The sequence below is a fragment of the Myotis lucifugus genome, unplaced genomic scaffold, assembly GCF_000147115.1.
Source record: "Myotis lucifugus unplaced genomic scaffold, Myoluc2.0 scaffold_71, whole genome shotgun sequence".
NCBI lineage: Eukaryota > Metazoa > Chordata > Mammalia > Chiroptera > Vespertilionidae > Myotis > Myotis lucifugus.
In genome coordinates this window covers 2,867,416-2,887,056 of record NW_005871119.1, presented here as the reverse complement: position 1 = coordinate 2,887,056, position 19,641 = coordinate 2,867,416, and the positions used below count along the sequence as shown (strand labels likewise).

General features: G+C 37.6%; 1 protein-coding gene across 1 annotated transcript in view; it reads right to left on the bottom strand.

The window, feature by feature from the left end:
* The window catches only part of ELOVL4 (ELOVL fatty acid elongase 4), a 32,366-nt gene extending 12,939 nt beyond the window's left edge, over positions 1-19,427 (bottom strand). Inside the window, exon 1 of the mRNA XM_014457219.2 lies at positions 19,213-19,427. Within this exon, the coding sequence (XP_014312705.2) occupies positions 19,213-19,240 (28 nt within the window). The 5' untranslated portion in view covers positions 19,241-19,427. The remainder of the gene's footprint in view (positions 1-19,212) is intronic.
* Positions 19,428-19,641: the final 214 nt, after the last annotated feature.

The following is a 19,641-nucleotide window of genomic DNA, read 5'->3' as shown; positions in this document are numbered from 1 at the left end:
TTTATTTAATGAATAAATGAAGAGTGTATTTTTTCATATCAGTCCTTTATTCTCTATCCCTTCAGTGAAATCCAACTGCACATTTACTGATACTCAAGGTTTCTTCAGTGTACAACCCCTTCCTACAGCTATTGCCAGATACTCCTCTATGTTGGTACACAACTTTAACCTGAAGTTAACACAACCTCAACCAGGTATTTAGTGAGTACATGTGTGCCCTATGAGGCTCAATGTCTTTAATGCTTTCTCCAAGAGAAAAAAGGCAATGCCCTTACTTCTTTGCCCAACAACACATGTCATGCATTCATGCAGCAACCACTTAACAACCACTTTCTGCCTATAGAAAGGCCACATTTCACACCAGATCCTTCTCAAATTAGCCCTTCCAGCTCTCAAAAATTCCACTTCCAATGATTATTATGAAAGTTGTAGTAATTGTCAGTGACCTGAACAACAGCATAACAATTCCCATCCTACAATATTTCCATGAAATTTCCCGCCTTTGCAGTTATTTGTGTCCTTCTGAATTTACTTGCATTAATATTTCATTTAGTACTCGAATAACATTCAAATGCCCAACATGTTTCCTTTTCCACTAAAAAGAAGGACTGAGTGCATCACAATAGTGTTATACAATGATATGAAAATTCACTATTACTAACAGGTCCCCTCAAGTCTTGAACCAAAAAAAAAAAAAAAAATTATAAGGAAATAGAACAGTCAAGGAAAATGAGTACTGAAGCTTTATATAATTTGTATTACCTTAACATAATGAATTATCAAGAAGGTAGAGAGACTAGCCAAAGAACATATATACAGAGCCCATGGCCACAGACCAAAGTCTGGTGAAGGCCAGGGGAGGAGGTGGGCAAAGAGGGAGAAAAATGGGGGATATCTGTAATAGAGTCAACAATAAAAATAAATTTTTAAAAATGAATTATCCAGTTTTTCATTAACTCAAATGTTTAAATAACTTAATTGTAAATTACGTGCCCTATTCATTTAAGTTACACTGCATCCAAATATAGATTATGCATATTAGAGTAAAAAGAATATATTTTTCTAGTATGTTGTCAATATCCTAATCCTACACAGTTATGGGTGGGATCCAATACCATGAATTTATTAGTGGAAGGGGGGATTTTATTAAAAAACCCTGTCCATCCTGCCACCACTAGAGTCAAATTCTGTCATCAGGAATATCAAGATTCAAATGGCTTTTATGTAACATTCTTGGGAAATCTCTGTTTGAAAAGTTTTTTTGGAGCAGGTCTATATGGCACACATATAAACTGACTCTAGTCAAACTGTCTCATCTTTATACTTTATAGTATTAATAGGTTTATTAATATCTTATTTTGAGCCTATCATATATAATAAAGAGCTAATATGCCAATTAGATCGGACGGCAGAAAGACCTTCCAGAAGGACCTTCTGGACGACCTTCCGGAACAACCAGGAAGGGGGGGGGGGGGATCCGGGCCACGAAGCAGCTGCAGCTGCGAGGGCCTACTCTTGCACGATTTTCGTGCATCAGGTCTCTAGTTTACTAATAATTTTAAGTCTTTCTCATTGCATGTTAAACCTTTATCTAAACTAGAGGTGTAGAATTTTAGATTTAGAAATGATCCCTTTATCTTAAAAATTAGATTCAGAGAGCTTAAGAGACTTGCCCAAGAAGGCAGAGCAATAGCCCCATGTATCCTGCCAGCTATTCCAGTGCCACTCAGTCACCATGTCCATTCATTTTGAGATATTGAGCAAAAAGAGAAAAAACTCATAGACATGGACAATAGTGTGCCAGAAGGAGAGAAGGGTGGAGGGAAGTGGAGGAGGCCATAAGGGGGATAAATGGTGATGGACACACAATACAGTGCAGATGATGTGCTATAGAATTGTGCACCTGAAACCTGTATAATTTTGTTAACCAGTGTCACCCCAAATAAATTTAATAAAAAGGAAAAAATTTAAGGGAGAAAATTTCCTAACTTCTTTCTAAATTATAGGTACAAATGATATTTTAAGATAGAATTCAAGTGAAAGAAAATGAGAGACCTACAAAAGTTCCCTTAACAGAAAAAAACAAACAAGAGGCACTCAAAGAAACCAAGTTTCACATTTTCTTAGGTGTTGCATCTGGCAGACCTGGCCTAGGACCATGAATGCTTTGGAAACCATGACACAAAGAGTGATGGGAAAGGAGGAAGGATGTTTAGCCTGCAAAAAAAAGAGACTTCATCACATACCAAAGGACCTAAAGAAAGATTAGATTTATTCTCTATTGTCAGAGTATAGAATTAGAACCAATGAGAAGTTTTAGGGAGCTAAGTTATTCCTAAATTCAGAAAATTCTAACTATTGGGTCTTTCTTTCTGTAAGTAGAAATTTATTTTTTGGTAATGAGTTCCCTATCCTGGTTTTAAAGTAAATTTAAGCAAACCTAAAGCTAAATATTAAATAAAGTAAGTCTAGTTCATGAGCAAGAGTCTTTATTTTAATAAGAATTACCAGGACATGCTCTGGCCGGTGTGGCTCAGTGGGTTAGAGTGTCATCGCATACACTAAAAGGTGGCAGGTTTGATTCCCAGTCAGGGACACATATCCAGGTTGAGGGTTCGAGCCCTGGTTTGGTATGTATGGGAGGCAGCCAATTGATGTTTCTCTCACATCTATGTTTCTCACATTGATGTTTCTCTCTCTCTCTCTCTCTCTCTCTCTCTCTGTTTTTTAAAATTGAAAAAAAAGAATTACCAAGACACATTACTTTAACCCTTCCAGACCCTTTAGGGTTAACTCTTTCTTGGGAAATACTTTCTATTTAAAACACTGTGGCTGCTTCATAAAGCTCATGCCAAGTGGGACTGATTTATTTACAAACATTTATAATTTTATCTGTATTAAAACCATGTAATGTTTATACAACCGAATGTGTGTCAAAACTCACAAATTAATCATTAAAAATTAGAGTTAATTTTATTATGTGTAAATTATACCTTTATAAAAAATGGGAAGAAAAATCATCTGTTTAAATGGGGCTTCCCTTAAAAAAACCCTCCACCAACAGGGTTTTTTAAATTGAATTTATTGGGGTTACATTGGTCAATAAAATTATATAGTTTCAAGTATACAATTCTACAATACATCATCTGAACATTACATGGTGTGCATCAAAGTCTAATTTACTTATGGAAGTAAACCATTTATCTCTCATTTACCCTCTTCCACCTGCCTTCATCAGCCCCCTTCCCTCTGGTAATCATCATACCATTGTCTGTATCCATGACCCATCAATAGGCTTTTATTCCTAACCTGATTTGTCTCTTATAAGGATAAATAGAACAGACTTTCAAGTCAGAGTCTCCACCTCTTCTGATCTAAGTGATTTGGGGCAGGTTACTTGTTCCTTGACCTCTCAAAACGCATCTATTAGAGGAGAAGACAGACATGAAAAATCAAGTGCTGTGCAGGATAATGAAAACAATATCAGAGGCTAGTCTAAAGAACAATGTTAGGACAGGAGAGAATAAACAATGTTTATTCTTGAAGAATAAAAGAGAAATTTGTCAAGCAAATAGGGAGGGAGAAAAACATATGTACAAACATATAGCCCAAAAGAAAAAAACAAAAAGCACTTATTTTCGCAACCAAGCAGGCCTGAAGCAGGGGTTATACAAGGAAAGACGGCAGGAAATTGAAGATGTATAGGTTAGATCAGACCTGGGAGAGTCTGATAAGAATCATCTGCTTGTTAAAAAACAGATTCCTAGGCCCCACCCCAGATCTACTGAATCAAAATCTCTGTGGGTGGGACCCAACACTATAATCTCAAAGTGCCCCTGGTGATTCTGATGGGCAGCCAAACTTGGAGACCAGTAAATTGCAAGAAATGATGGAAACTGCACTGGTGATAGAAAAGATGGGCAGATAAGAAAATAACAAGAATAAATCTATAGACTTGGTGACTGATATGGATATAAGAGGTGAGACTGAAAGTTCAGGATTACTCCCAGATTTCTGGAGTGGCTGGTGGCATAGATGGTGAAGTCATAATCCAGGACAGAGCATAAAGGAAAAGGAGTAGATCTGGAAGGAGATGATCAGGTAAACTTTTAAACATCTTGTGTTTGAAGTACTTGTGCGGCATGTAGGAGGAAGTATCCAGTGGGCTCTCAGCCGCAGAGGACTGCCAGGGCTGCAGACACATAGGAGCCTGGCAATGAAAATCACACCCGTGTCTGAAGTCACAAGGAGAAGAGCACATAGAATAAAAAGAGCTCACAGAATAAAAAGAGCACATAGAGTAAAATGAGCAAGGAATGAACCCTGGGGGAACACTTATGGGAAGACTGGGAGAAATAAATGGTTTCAAAGTAGCCAGAGAAGAAGGAAGAGAATAACATCACGGAAACCAAGAGAGTAAGATTTTTCCAAAATGATGGGGTAGGCAACGGACACTACAGATGGAAAATCGACTGTCCTTTTCTTTTTAGTGAAGAAATAATATGTCAGAGAGTTGATGTGTGCTGATTAAATGTGAAATTTCCTAGTAAGCATGGATATCACAAAGTCATTCCTTCTGTGGCACCCTTTCCCTCTCCATTCCAAAACTTCACAAGTGTATCTTATGTCAGGAATAACCTGAGACCCTCTCATTAAAAGTCAAGCTCTCTGATGTCTTGTAGGCCTTTTCTTCCTAACCTAGAGGGATTCTCAAGGTTCTGAGTATGGACTCTCAAGTCAGGCCATCAGCATTGGAATACTACCTCCCCCATTTACCAGCTGAATAAACCTGAACAAGTTACTTAGTCTCTCTGGCCTTATGATAAAAAGGGGGGTCCTTAGGAGAAATAAAATACTCCATGTACAGTGTCTGACACAGAATAAGAGCTCCATAAATGTTGGCAATAATCATTATTATTGACAATAATCCAACCACTCTTCCAAGAGAAGAGTTAAACCAAATTAAAGAAAAATTACCACCAACAATAAATATTAGGGAAAAGTTTAAACTGAGAAAACGGAACATTTTATAATTTATTCGGGAGAGCAAATGTATAGCAAGTCTAACTCTGAATTTTAAATTATTTAGGAAGGCTGTTTTTTTATTTTTTAATATATTTTTACTGATTCAGAGAGGAATGGAAAGGGAAGATGTTTTATACTATAAAGCCAAATCATATGCCCTGACCAGGAATTGAACCTCACCCTCCTGGTTCATAAGTCGAAGCTCAACCACTAAGCCATGCCGGGCAAGAGAGGCTGGTTTTTTTTCTTTGTTTTTTTTTTTTTTTAAAAAACAACAACAACAAGACCTTGTTTTAAAGAAAATGTAAGCGAGATGTAATAAATAATAAAATAATTCTAATCCATCCAATAGTTTTGAATTAACCCAAGTTCTTTAGAAATCTCTATTTGTATGCAAACAACTATAATAAATTTTCACAACCAATTATCAGTGCATATCAGCAACTTCCTTAAATATCTCTAACAGATCTCTTCTTTTTGAAAGACATATCTTTTAAAGCTTTTTAGAACTCAGGACTTCTACCAGTCAGCATTAACTTTCTTTGTTTCTTTCTTTTTGGGGGGGGGGGGGGCATTTGCAGGTAGTTTTATTTATTTTTTATTTTTTTAAATATATCTTATTGATTTTTTACAGAGAGGAAAGGAGAGGGATAGAGAATTAGAAACATCGATGGGGGAGACACATCCATCAGCTGCCTCCTGCACACCCCCTACTGGGTGCCCGCAGCCAAGGTACATGCTCTTGACCAGAATGGAACCTGGGACCCTTCAGTCCGCAGGCCAACGCTCTATTCACTGAGCCAAACCCATTAGGGCAGCATTAACTTTCTTCCACAATCAGTCTAAGCTGGCTATCATATCCCATCCCAAAAAATTAATAAAATGTTTTCTCTACAGGCACAAGGGCTTGTACAGTGGATGCACCAAGCAAATGGCTGAAGACTAGCAGACTGAATGAAGGTCACAAAGTATCTAGAAAATAAATTATTATTATTATAGCTACTGCTACTATGAGAATAGACATTCAGGACATTTCTAAACCGCCCTTTTGATTCAGATAAAATGAGCAACAGCTACTGATCAAAATGGTTCTAAAAGTTATACAGTCCCTGTTGGGGTAAAAAACAACAACCCACAAATAAATGTTCTATAAAAATTCATGCCATTGTTTGGCTTTCTTAAGTATATTTTAAAATCAATAGCAGAAGAACATTTTTAAATTTGTCTTTTTCCATAGTAGTACAAGTAGCAGATTATCAAAGAAATTAGGAATACACACTTTGGTTCAAAGTGTGGTCCATGCACCAGCAGAAAAGCAACTCCTGGAAGCTTGCTAGCAGAATCTCAGGTCACACTCCAGACCTACTAAGCCAGAATCTGTATTGTAATTATTCCCAAGTGATTTTACATATTAAAGTCTAAGAAGAACTGCTAGTTTTCCTGGCCAGTGTTACTCAGTGGTGGAGCATTGACCTATGAACCAGGTCACGGTTCGATTCCCAGTCAGAGCATATGCCAGGTTGCAAGTTTGATTCTCAGTAGGAATCGTGCAAGAGGCAGCTGATCAATGATTCTTTCTTATCATTGATGTTTCTCTCTCTCCCTTCCTCTCTCTGAAATAAATAAATAAATATATATATAAAGAAATATGGGCCTACTTTATTTACTATATAACCAAATCATAAAAGTTTGATTAATTTTTCCTAGAATCTACCTGAAATCAGCCACTTCTTTCTCTTCTAACAAGTCTGTCTATTTCACCTACCAAAAACAAAAGCAAAACACAAGTCTGACAACCAACTAGAGATGTTGGTATTCAACACATCAAGAAGTATATACAGCCCTAGCCGGTTTGGCTCAGTGGATAGAGCGTCGGCCTGTGGACTGAAGGGTCCCGGGTTCGATTCCGGTCAAGGGCATGTACCTTGGTTGCGGGCACATTCCCAGTGGGGGGTGTGCAGGAGGCAGCTGATCAATGTTTCTAACTCTATCCCTCTTCCTTCCTTCTGTGAAAAATCAATAAAATGTATTTTAAAAAAAAAAGAAGTATATACAACACATTCTCTGAAACTATTCATCCTCCTTAAGTTAGAACCAATAGTGTCAAATCAACTCCATTTTCTTTACACCTGGCTACTAATCATTGATATGTAAGTGATACTGTTAAAAATCCATTTGCCTTTACAGACTACACAAAAATAATAGTTACTCCATATGACACTGCACTTAAAAGCACCTCAAAGGCAAACTGCAGTCTTTTTCTTACGGAGGTAGTCATGTCTTTCTCCATTTACTATAATGTCATGAGGGCCCTTATTTATTAAAGTATCTCTATAAGAATACCTGGTATATCTAAGCAGCCTCAGCCCTTTGTTAAAATAAATTTTTAATAAAAAATGTAAATAACTGCTGTCAAGAAGAGGTTGAGAAAGATTTTATCTCTATGACAGGAATAAACTAAATAACACCATAAGGACTCTTCTAGGTTCTCATCTAAAATATGGTGCTTAATATAGTATTCTCCAAGCCAAGTAAGAGCTTGGGCATCAGTGAGGTGAAAAAGGCAGAAATGGAGGAGAAAGGGTCTTCACATACCTTGATACAATGGGACAGGAAACGACCTGATATATACTCGGGGAAAAAATACAGATTCTGAAAGTAGTGGATAAATGAGAGTCATTAATTTCCTACCGAGTCAGGGTGATGAGCAGGGAAATTTCTGCTTTTACCCCCTAGGTACACAGGGAAGAGGATGATGATGGCTTGAGCTTGGAAAGAGCACCTGGATGAATTTAAGAAAGGACAGCTTTGGCAGAGTAGAGAGGTGGTCCAGGCAGAAACTGGGTTACAAATGACAAAGAGGTCAGTGTGTGATGGGCAGACAGGAAGGAGACTGTCACCAGCAAGGCGAGGGTAAACTGCGGTATCTGAAGTCTGAGGGAACAAATGGCCTGAGAGGACTCCAGCGCAGGGTTGGAACAAGAGGGCAAAAAATGTTTTATGTAACTCGGTTTCTAACAGTCACCGAAGAGCCTAAAACAATGAAGGGAGAAGTTAAAAAGCAGAGAAAAAAAGAATTTTGGTTCCAAGTTTGTCTAAAAACAGATCAGAATAAAAGTAGAAAGTGAGAGAAATTATAGGATTTCCCATAGAGAGCAGATAAATAAGGATGCATTCAGAGGCTGCAAAGGAGAAAAGACAGTAACACAGATGGGATGAGTGACTATGTGATTCAAGCTGAAGACTGATTATTATGAGGTTTAATTTGGGAGAGTAGATATTAGATGGATAATCCAGGGAAAATTGGTTTTCTCACTAGGAAAATGTGGATAATAGTACCTAGGTAAAAGGAAAATGAGAATTAAATGTAATAATATATATATAAATCATTGGACACAGTGACTGGAACTCAGTAAGCATCCAATAAATGTTCACTGTTATCAGTAGGCAATAAAGCAGTATTTGTTGGATGAATAGGGAGGTTGTACTGCTGCATGAAAAGGTCACTCACATAAAGGAGAAGATTCAATTCCAGCTCTGTTACTTTCCAGCTGTGTAGTTTTAAGTCTATTTCTTCATCATACAGTAGTAAAATACTACCTACCTTATAGGGCTTCTATGAACATTAAATAAGATAAGGTGTATAAAATGCACACTACAGCATTCTATAGTCCATGTGGTCCTTTAATAGAAGCTCAATAAGTAGCAGTGAGTTTCACCATGTGCAGATGATAGCTAAATTCGTGGCTTAAAAAAAATGGCAAGAGGAGAAGGGATGGGGAGGATGAAGATTAGACTTTGGGTGGTGAGCACAGAATGCAATGTACAGATGATGCATTATAGAACTGTAGACTTGAAACATGTTATTAACCAATGCTACCTCAATATATTTAACTTTTTTTAAATTCATATTCATAAAAGCCAGTTCCTAGGGAAAGAGGAAACAATACCCAGGTGGGAGGAGATGTGGAGATGTGGTACAAGAAGAGATCTGGGGGAAAAGATATATATATATATGAGATACAGAAGAATACTAGTAATGCCTCATATCCTGGGAGCCAAGATAGAATGTAGATAAATAGTTTCCTTCTCACTCAGTTTTCACATTTTGCTGAGATTTTCAGAAATTTCATGAAACTTTCTCCCTGTGCTAATCTGAGAAATTCAGAGTCCAAACCTCCCCTTTTGTGCTGCCAATGGTATTAATTTAAGGCTTTAAAGATTAAAATGGTGTTTCCCTCTAGAAAAAAAAGACTGAAGATAAAATTGGAGTGTATATATGTGTTTCAATGGGAAGTTTGGCCAAAATCTTCTCTTGCTAACAGTTCTATAAGCTGAATATCCACTGTACATCCTGAATTTAATCCTTTTCACTAATTAACAATAGTTTCTATTTTTTTATATTATAAAATTTGGCAAACACTTCATGATTCACTTTGATTTATTTTTTAAGGTCCTAGCTACTCCACCATATGGAAGTCAACTTCATCTTCTCAAGCTAAATACCACTTTTTATATTTTATATGTAAATTATACAATATATTCATATATATGATATCTATAATAATAAAAGCATAATATGCTAATTAGACCAGATGTCCTTCCAGATGAAGCCGGGGCTGCTAGGGAAGCCCAGGTCCCGGGTGCCAGAGGGAAGCTGGTGCCGGCAACTGGGGGGAGGAAGGCCTACTCTTGCACAAATTTCGTGCATCAGGCCTCTAGTAAATATATAAATTTATATAAATAAATATCACTTTTTAGTATATGTGCTGCCGAAGTGAGCACAATAAATATCACTTTTTAATTTAATCTTATACAACAGCCTCTTTGAGCATTTCAGATGTCTTTCTTTAGATTATCTCTGGTGGTATAATGACTTTGCTCAGATTTAGTATTCTAAATAGTGATACTTTGTAGATGAGATAGCAGTTAAGATAAAGTAAAATAGCCCTGGCTGGGTAGCTCAGTTGGTTGGAGTGTCATCCAGTACACCAAAAGGTTCTGAGTTCAATTCCTGATCAGGGCACATACTTAGGTTGCAGGTTGACCCCTAGGTTGGGGCACATATGGGAGGCAAACAATCAATCTTTCTCTCGCTCTCTCTCTAAAATCAATAAAAAACATTTCCTCAGGTGAGGATTAAAAAATATATATAAGGTAATATAAGAGAACATAAACAGGTCAGAGGGCTGATTATTGCTTTCCTGCTTAGCTAGTGTGATGGGTAACAAAATGACCTGTTTAGACCCATTTCCAATATAGTGTTCATCAGTAAGTTATTTAGCTTCTATGACTCTCAAGGACTTCCACACACATGGAAATAACAATGCTTGCCAGGCCTACCTCCCAGGTTGTTGTGAAGTTCTTGGTCAAACTTGAAAGCAAAATACAAAGGCAAGGTTGTCTTCTTTGTTATCTGCTACTTTAGCCCCTAGGGACTTCTGTTAAGGCAACAGCTATGCACACTTTTTATAAAGCCATTTTTACTAAAAGCTGAAAAAATAAAAGAATCAACTTATTGCCCTAACCAGTTTGGCTCAGTGGATAGAGCGTCGGCCTATGGACTCAAGGGTCCCAGGTTCAATTCTGGTCAAGGGCATGTACCTTAGTTGCGGGCACATCCCCAGTAGGGAGTGTGCAGGAGGCAGCTGATCGATGTTTCTCTTTCATCGGTGTTTCTGACTCTCTATCCCTTTCCCTTCCTCTCTGTAAAAAATCAATAAAATATATTTTTTAAAAAAAGAATCAACTTATTTATCACTGAACACTGAATAAAGATAATTTCAAGAGGTGCTATCATATTAATTACATAATATGTAAATTTGTTTTTAATTGATAAAAAACACATACAATTTACCACCTTAGCCATTTTTAAGTGTATAGTTCAACAGTGTTAAGTATATTCACATTGTTGTGCAACCAATCTCTAGAACTTTTTCTTCTTGCAAAACTGAAACTCTGTATCATTAAACAACTCCCCATCTCCTCCTTTGCCCTAGCCCTTTTCTGTTTCTATGAATTTGACTACTGCAGAGATCTCACATAAGTATTTGTCTTTTTGTGTCTGGCTTTTTTCATTTAGCATAATGAAAAAAGGTTCATTTATGTTGTAGCATATGCCAGAATTTCCTTCCTTGTAAGGCTGGATAATATTCCATTGTATGTATATACCATATCTTGTTTAACCATCACTGGACATTTGGGTTGCTTTCACCTCCTGGCTATCATGAATAATGCTGCTATGAACATGTATATGTAAAAATCTGTGAAATTTTTTAATACATATCTTGTGCCTAAGTTTTCAGTTAATAAACAAATAAAAATGAAAACAAAGAAGCTTATTTTGACTATTCCAGTTCAAAATCACAAATGCCTATATGTGATCATATCTAAAATTAACTGATTCCTTCAGTGGATTAATGCATTTTCATTTCAAATTCCAAGACTTATATTCTAATTAAAATAGAATAAATTATAATATTCTGTGAAGAAAATATATAACAAATGTAAGATTTTTTTAAATTACCCTTTTAGTTAAGAAACACACACCAAAGCCATTTAGTTTATTTTGTTTTCCCCAAGACTTTCATATTTTTAGTAATTTTACAAAAAGTTTACATCACACTTCCAAATTTAAACTAGAAATTCTCAAAGATAAAGTGTCTATAATTGGAAATCTTTTGTAATGGTGTATGATAAAATTTTGCATTTTATAGAAAAAATATAACGATTAAATTTCAACTATAGAAGCCATTGCTTTAGGAGATATTCTGAAGATTCAATAAAGTGGTCTTAAGAGATCATGTACTGTTACCAGGAATCAAACTGTTACCCCCTGATTCATAGTAAGCTCAAGCCTCATGATTTAGGTAGAAATAGGAGACCAAAGAACCATGAATAACTTGCCCAAGACCATGTAACAAGCATCCTCAGCAGTTGCATATTATATAATAAATGTAATGTATGATTATATACATTATATGTATAATGCATAATGAACCTATTCTTTAATATTATTGCTACTACTCTTGGCAAAATAGTTAATCTTGGTTAGTCAAGGAATATTTAGATAATTAAATAGGTACAGTATTATAATCTTGGTTAGTCAAGGAATATTTAGATAATTAAATAGGTACAGTATTATAGCAGTACTATGTGCTATAACAGTGCTATGCCAATGCAGTTGCTAAAATATCTGTATCCTTTTGTTTTTCTGTTCCTTTACTTACTTCTTATGGAGAATATAAGAGAAAGTAAAAAAGACTAAATATGAAAGTTACTTCTATTTGGGCAGTACTGATAACTGTTTTGTTGAAAAGATAGTAATTATTGCATAGATGAGATTTTTGAATTACTGATCAATGTTTATCTGAAATTGCTTTATGTATTTAAAGAATTTTATTTTTAAAAATATATTAGTATTGCTTTCAGAGAGGAAGGGAGAGGGAGAAAGAGAAACATCAATGATGAGAGAGAATCATTGATTGGCTGCCTCCTGCATGACGCCTACTGGGGATCGAGCCCGCAACCTGGGCATGAGCCCTGACCAGAAATCGAACTATTACCCCCTGGTTCATAAGTCGACACACAATCACTGAGTCACACCAGCTGGGCTATTTAAAGAATTTTTAAAAATTGCGTCTATATCCAGAATTTTAGAGCTGAGTGAGACCTTAGAGATTACTTAATTCAACTCTCTCCATTCACACATGAAAACAGTTGAGGTAGGAAAAGCAAATGGACTTGACCAAACTCTCAAAGCTAATTAGCAGGAGATCCAGGACTAAAGCCTAGGTCACCTAAATCCCAGTCCAGTGTTCTTTCCATTCTCTATTCCATGCTGCCCTCCTCACTTCCACACACTTCACAATGCTGTATAGGCAATGAAGAGAGAAGAATTATGCCTGATTTCACATTTCATGAAAATAACTGTTCAGTGCTAAAAAATAATTTAATGGTTTGATTCCTTCATTAAATTTAGTCAACATCAATTGACTAACTTATGATCAAAATCATTTAAAAATGTGTTCTATGATTTAGTGTGGTCCAAAACCTTATTAGTGTTTAGTAATCAGAATATCTCACTATTTGAAATTAGTCTAGGTTAAGGGGGTCATCTTCTCAATACATATGAAATTAACATGTGCCACTCCCTAGTGTTGGGGAGAAAAATACACAGTGAAAAGGTAAATAATAATGACTTAAACAATTCAAGACAATGAAATCACAGAAAAAATGGTATGAGGAAGTACATGGGTAATTGCTAAAAGAAATGGGATCACATAAAGCAATAAAGGTTCTAGGGTACCATGGCCAAGAAAGGCTTTATAAAGGAGGGAAACTGCTGGGTTCAGGTGAAGGGCCATCTGTAGAGGTAGACTGGGGAAGGGCAGGTGGACATGCACAAATTTTACTCAAGGATGAACTATCCAAGTTGGCTGGAGCTGCAGGTCTGTGGGCAGAGAAATACTGACTGACTGACCAGTTTAGAAAGAAAATTTAGAAGCTGGTTTTGAAAGGCCAGGTATTTCCTCCCTTCCCTTTAATAAAAGCTCAAACCCATGTGATTTAAAAATATATATTCTAATATTCTCATTCCAAGGGAAAATAAAACAATAGCACCTTGACTTGTCAAGGAAAAATGTCCTGATAATGAAAAGGGGGGAAAAAAAAGAGCCATCCAAAATGAGAAAAGACAAATTCTGTTACACAACTCATTTCTGTGTTTAATTCAACACATGTCTAACTCAAAATAAGTGACTCAAAATAATAAATATCCAAATCCAAAACAATACTTATTGTTAATAATAATAAACCATTCACTAATGACAATATCATATGACTTGAGAAAAAACTAAAGCAAATTGAGTTTTTAAAGGATAACCAACTTCTGCCCAGCTAGCATGGTTCAGTGGCTGAGCATCAAACTATGAACCAGGAGGTCACAGTTCGATTCCAAGTCAGGGCACATGTCCGGGTTGCAGGCTCCATCTCTAGTGTGGGGTGTGCAGGAGGCAACTGATCAATAATTCTCTCTCATCATTGATGTTTCTATCCTCTCTCCCTCTCCCTTCCTCTCTGAAATACATACATACATACATACATACATACATACCAACTTCTATGTGGCTCTTAAGATCACAAAAGCATTGTCTGAAGTAATTATCTGTGTAATGCTTAAAACCTTTCTCCCTAAGCCAAAGAAACTAACTATAAAACTATGTCCTGACACCAGTTTTAGAATCTGCATTTACCCTCTTGGTATTCCATCTGTGATAGAACTTCTGCTATATGCTGTTGGGGAAAGGAACAAAACCACACTGGAGTGAAGTAAAAGCCAACAGGAACCAAACAAATAAACAAAACCCCAGAAAACCCTTAAGTAACATGGACCTCTTAAAAGCTTCAGGGAGGTTATGAGATAACTCTAGGACATGCATGTCAAACTCACAGCCCTTGGGCCACATGCCTAATTTATTTGGCCTGTTTTAGCCTTTGAGTTTGACATGCTTGCTCTAGAACCTCATGGAAAACACTGATCAAAGGAGATCCTGTGTTAGGAAATGGGACTGCTACACTTATTTGTCTTTAATTGGCTGCCTAGAATTTGGAATGCCTTTTCTTGAGAAACATTGAAAATGGTGACTGGCAGGGTTCCAAGACTAATCCAAATAAACAAACAAAACCTATTTTAGGCAATACATAAATAAAAATGTACACAGTAACTGTGATAAATAATAATTCTAATGTAAATATACTGTACAATGTTTAAGACACATGCTTCTCTACAACAGACCTGCTTTTAGCCCAACTTACTAGAGTTGAGCTAAAGGTCCCCTTCTACAAGCCCCCAGTTTTGGCAAACCAGATAATTCACTGACCCTTAAGCACGCTGCCAGTTCCCAGGAACTCTCCAACAGTATCCAAAACAACTTCACATGATGAAACATATACTGAAACAGAGCTTTAATATTCTTGTCACAACACAAGACTGCATTATAGGTAGAAGTAGAGAGGAGAAGAGTAGAGAAGGACTTTTCTGACCTTTCCTAGGCCCCAAGTAGGCCTGACTGACAGATCACACTGCCCTCAGACCATGGCCTTGACCCTCTAGACTTCCTAAGCTGCATGGGGGCAATAATCCAGTGTTCTCATTCTCTCCTCAGAGCCCAGCACTGTGCCTGCACATGTGGAAAGAATGAATGATTATTTAAGCCTAGCTTCCAAACTTCACCATCATTTTTCCTCCTCCTGTACCATTCATCCCTCTCTCCCTTCTACCCCCTCCAAAGTTAATTTACAGACCCAGCAAGGCTGGTCTTTTATGCTCTAGCTTCAACTCCCAAGTAGACAAAATTTTTCACCAAAACGTTGGGTACTATATCTTTGAACAGAGAGCAGTGTCAAACACACACACACACACATACACACACACACACAACACACACACGCATACACGCACAAATACACACACATATATGTACATACATACTTCACGAACAATAGCTGTTTAAAAACATGGGATTAAAAAGAAATATGGTGGCTCAGGAGACATTTGGCCTTATTGTGGGGATGCTGGCTATTAATTCTTCAGATTTTATTTATTTTTGCTAAATATCAGTTACACAAGTTTACTAATAAGCATTTATTAAAATAACAAATGAACACAATGAATGATGTAGATAATTTGGGTATTTACAGACTGGGGAATATTTAGATTCATCAGTTCACATCTCTTGATTAGATTTCATTTTGAGTCAAGGATACCAGTCCTAATAATTTTAATATACTCATAAAGTAATAGAATAAATAATAAACACAATGACATCAGAGTACCTCCTACTCTCATACCACCAACTGGCAAAAAGTGCCACATTAACAAACGACAAGTGCTGGAGAGGATGCGGAGAAAAAGGAACCCCCTTTCACTGCTGGTGGGAATGTAGACTGGTGCAGCCACTATGGAAGACAGTATGGAGTTTCCTCAAAAAGTTAAAAATGGAACTCCCATTTGACCCAGTAATACCACTTCTAGGAATATATCCCAAGAAACCAGAAACACCAATCAGAAAGGATATATGCACCCCTATGTTCATAGCAACACAAGTTACCATAGCTAAGATGTGGAAACAGCCTAAGTGCCCATCAGCAGATGAATGGATTAGAAAATTGTGGTACATCTACACAATGGAATACTCTGCTGCTGTAAAAAAGAAGGAATTCTTACCATTTGCAACAGCATGGATGGAACTGGAGAGCATTATGCTAAGTGAAATAAGCCAGTCAATGAAAGAAAAATACCACATGATCTCACTCATTTATGGATAATAAAGACCATTATAAACTGATGAGCAAAAATAGATACAGAGGCAGAGCAGCATCGAACAGACTGTCAAACTGCAGCGGGAAGGCCAGGGAGAGTTGGTGCGGGGGATCAACCAAAGGACTTGTATGCATGCATATAAGCATAACCAATGGACACAAGACACTGGGGGGGTAGGGGAGGCCGGAGGAAAGTCAAGGGGGGAAAAAAAAGGAGACATATGTACTACTCTTTGTAATATTTTAAGCAATAAAACAAAATTTTTTTAAAAAGTCCCACATCAATCTATACTTTCCTATATAATATAAACCAAGATTAGTTTACTTGTTAAAAATATCTGAAGCTATTAAATAAGGAAGTGGAAAAGTTCTTGTTTTTCTAAACGTACAGCTCTTTCAAAGTTTCAATTCAATATATGAAGTGTCAATGATATAGTAAAAGTAACATTTTCTATATTAATAAACTATGGGTCATATGCTGTATTTGCTAGATATGTGCTGTTAGGAAGCCCAGTTTTATACATTGCTTTGGACATGTTTTATTAAATAGCATCATTTGATAAAACAGCTCAAAATATCAACAGTACAACAATTGAAATTTCTTTTGAGAGCCAAATTTTTTAAACTTAAACTTATATAGATAGGTACATTGTTATTAACTTAATTAGGGTACTCCTAAGGCTAGGAAGAGCCACACTCAAGGGGCCAAAGAGCTGCATGTGGCTCGCAAGCCGCAGTTTGCCGACCACTGCCCTAGGACAAAAATATCTTGGATCATCAAATATATTCTACAAAATTGTAACTATTCCTGTTATAAACAGTCCAAAATAGATACATGTTGTTTACACTAAGATAGAAATGTCAATGGAGAGAAATATTCAATGAAGTAATAAAACAGAAAGACAGAAGCATATAACTACAGTTCTGGGGATGAAAGCACACAAAGGCATAGAGTCTCGCTCATTTCTTGCTCTCCCTGAATAATTCGTGTCCTCAAATAATTTATATTTCTCAAGACCATCTTTCTCTCCACCCATTTTTATTTTCCCCCTTTCCAAACATCAGACTCATCAACATTCTCTTCAGCCTCATCTAAGAGACTAGTTTTCTACTCTGAAACTCCTTCACCCATATTTTCATAAAATTATAGTGAGAAGAAATCATCTTGGAATTGGATCAGTGTTAATGAGTCAAAGAAAAGGTACCCGGAGAGCATGGAAGAGAGGGGAAGAGGCAGTGAAAGGAAATGGGACACCACAGGCTTCAGGTCTGATCTGCCTGAATCTGAAAAATACTCCTCTTGACACAGCAGCAAGGCAGAACAGGCTATATCCCACTAAGCCTCTAAGTTAAGAAATACCATCTACCTACACTAGGTAGCTGATTACAGAAAGCAAGGAAGCAGTCTCAGGTTTCGTAAGTGGATAGCCAGGGCACCTTTCCTCCATCTGCTAGTGAGAGGTCACTTGTGTCCCAGTGGCTACTCTCAAAGCTCAAAATATTGTATTATTTTATGTCTTCCATGAGAGTGGCAAGCTTTCAAATAAGGCAACTGCATAACCCTCTCCTATTTCATTTGTGATTTTTACCAAAAACATCACTAAAAGAGATTTAACCATCACACAAAGATATATTCTATCTTTGTTCTCAATTCTCTCTGAGACTCAAGAGGTGGGAAGGGAATGACAGACAGGAATGAGAACTCCTGGGTGTGGCTCTGGACTATATGGAGATTGGAGGACCTTGACAATGTCTGAACTCTAAAGTATGCAAAGTGCAATTACCTGCCAAAGAGCTCTACAAAATTGTGTAATGGGAAACCCTGATGCAATGTTTAAATAACTCAAATCACTACTGAGATGAAGGTAAGGATACATCTTTCCCAGCTTGTATAGGCAGAGCATAACCTCAGTGTAATAGTGCACAGAGGAAAGACTTTAGAAGGAAAAACCTCATTAAAAACTGTCTTTTAACCATTTTCAATTGCAAAGGCTAATTAGCTTACTTTTCATTGTCAAACGTGAGAGCTTCTGAAAAAGAACACACTTTTCTAAAGAAGTTAAAGCTACATCAATGTCAAAGAATTGTCTCACCCGGAAATAATTCCAGCAACACATTTTCTCTACAGCATATATCCCACGCATTGTACTGTATTCATGCTGTAAGCACTATCCCATTCACTCTAACAACAAACACAAAAACTACAGGAATAAATTTTCATTTCTAGGGAGGCAGAATCATAATGTGGAATGTTAATTTCCTCCCCTGCTGGGATGCAGTGCAGTACTGAAAAAGGGCTATAAAATTTAAATCGTAAGATTGTTTCTAAAATCCTGTTAACCTAATTTTTTTATTTCGAAACTTGTAAGTGCCTTAAAGCCAAAAGCAATTGAAACAACTGGATAAAAAATAAATGGTGACTGTCAAAATAATGTCACAACTGCTTCTGCTTAGAAGACCTGCACATATCAACCAATCGAACGTCGTGTCAAATAACCTAAAACAACTAAAGGGAAAAGTTTGCCGATTTAAGAAAACTGTACCTATGTAGGCCTCCTAGGACAACCTCTAGGTGCTGCTATAGAGACCTCCTTCCTAAAGACATTTCTTTCCCGGTGTTTTAGCTCCCCCAACCCCCTGGCTGCACTGCACTGCGCAAAGCCAATACAGACGGTCACTTCAAACACATTTGCTGTTGAAAAGCCTCAGAAACTGACATTCTTCAAGACTCAAGGAGCCAAACAATGGCTTTTTTATTTTTTCTTTCCAAATTATCATAGAGATGAACGAGCTAGGCAAAACACTAGCGGGTTAGCAGGTGGTGTCAAAGCAACCAGGAGGCGGAAGAAGCAAAAAGACAGCTACCATTGGAGTCCCCCGCGCCCCCAGCCATCTCTCCACCCGGAATATCGCTACACGTTCAAGCCGATCCTGTGCATAATGGAGAGGCGCCGGGCGAGGTCTGGAGATGCGGGCTCAGGGAGGAGGGCGGTTCCGGCGACGAGCTCTCGGCGGCACCGGCTCCATCCGAGAGGCCGGCTCCTGTCTCCGAGCAGCCGGTGAGAGGCGGTGGGGGCGCGGAGGAAAACCGCGCGAGCGTCGCGGGGGAGGGAGAGGGCTTTAACGTTTCGGAGCGGAGCAACCTCTGCACTCTCGCGGGCCCCCCCGCCGGCGCCCCCCTCGGAGCCACACTATCACAACACCCCGCAGGGAGATGCCCGCCTCTCGGCCCGTCGACAAACAAGGTCGGTTGCCATGGAGTGAGTGGAAACCAAATGGCTGTACCTGCTAATG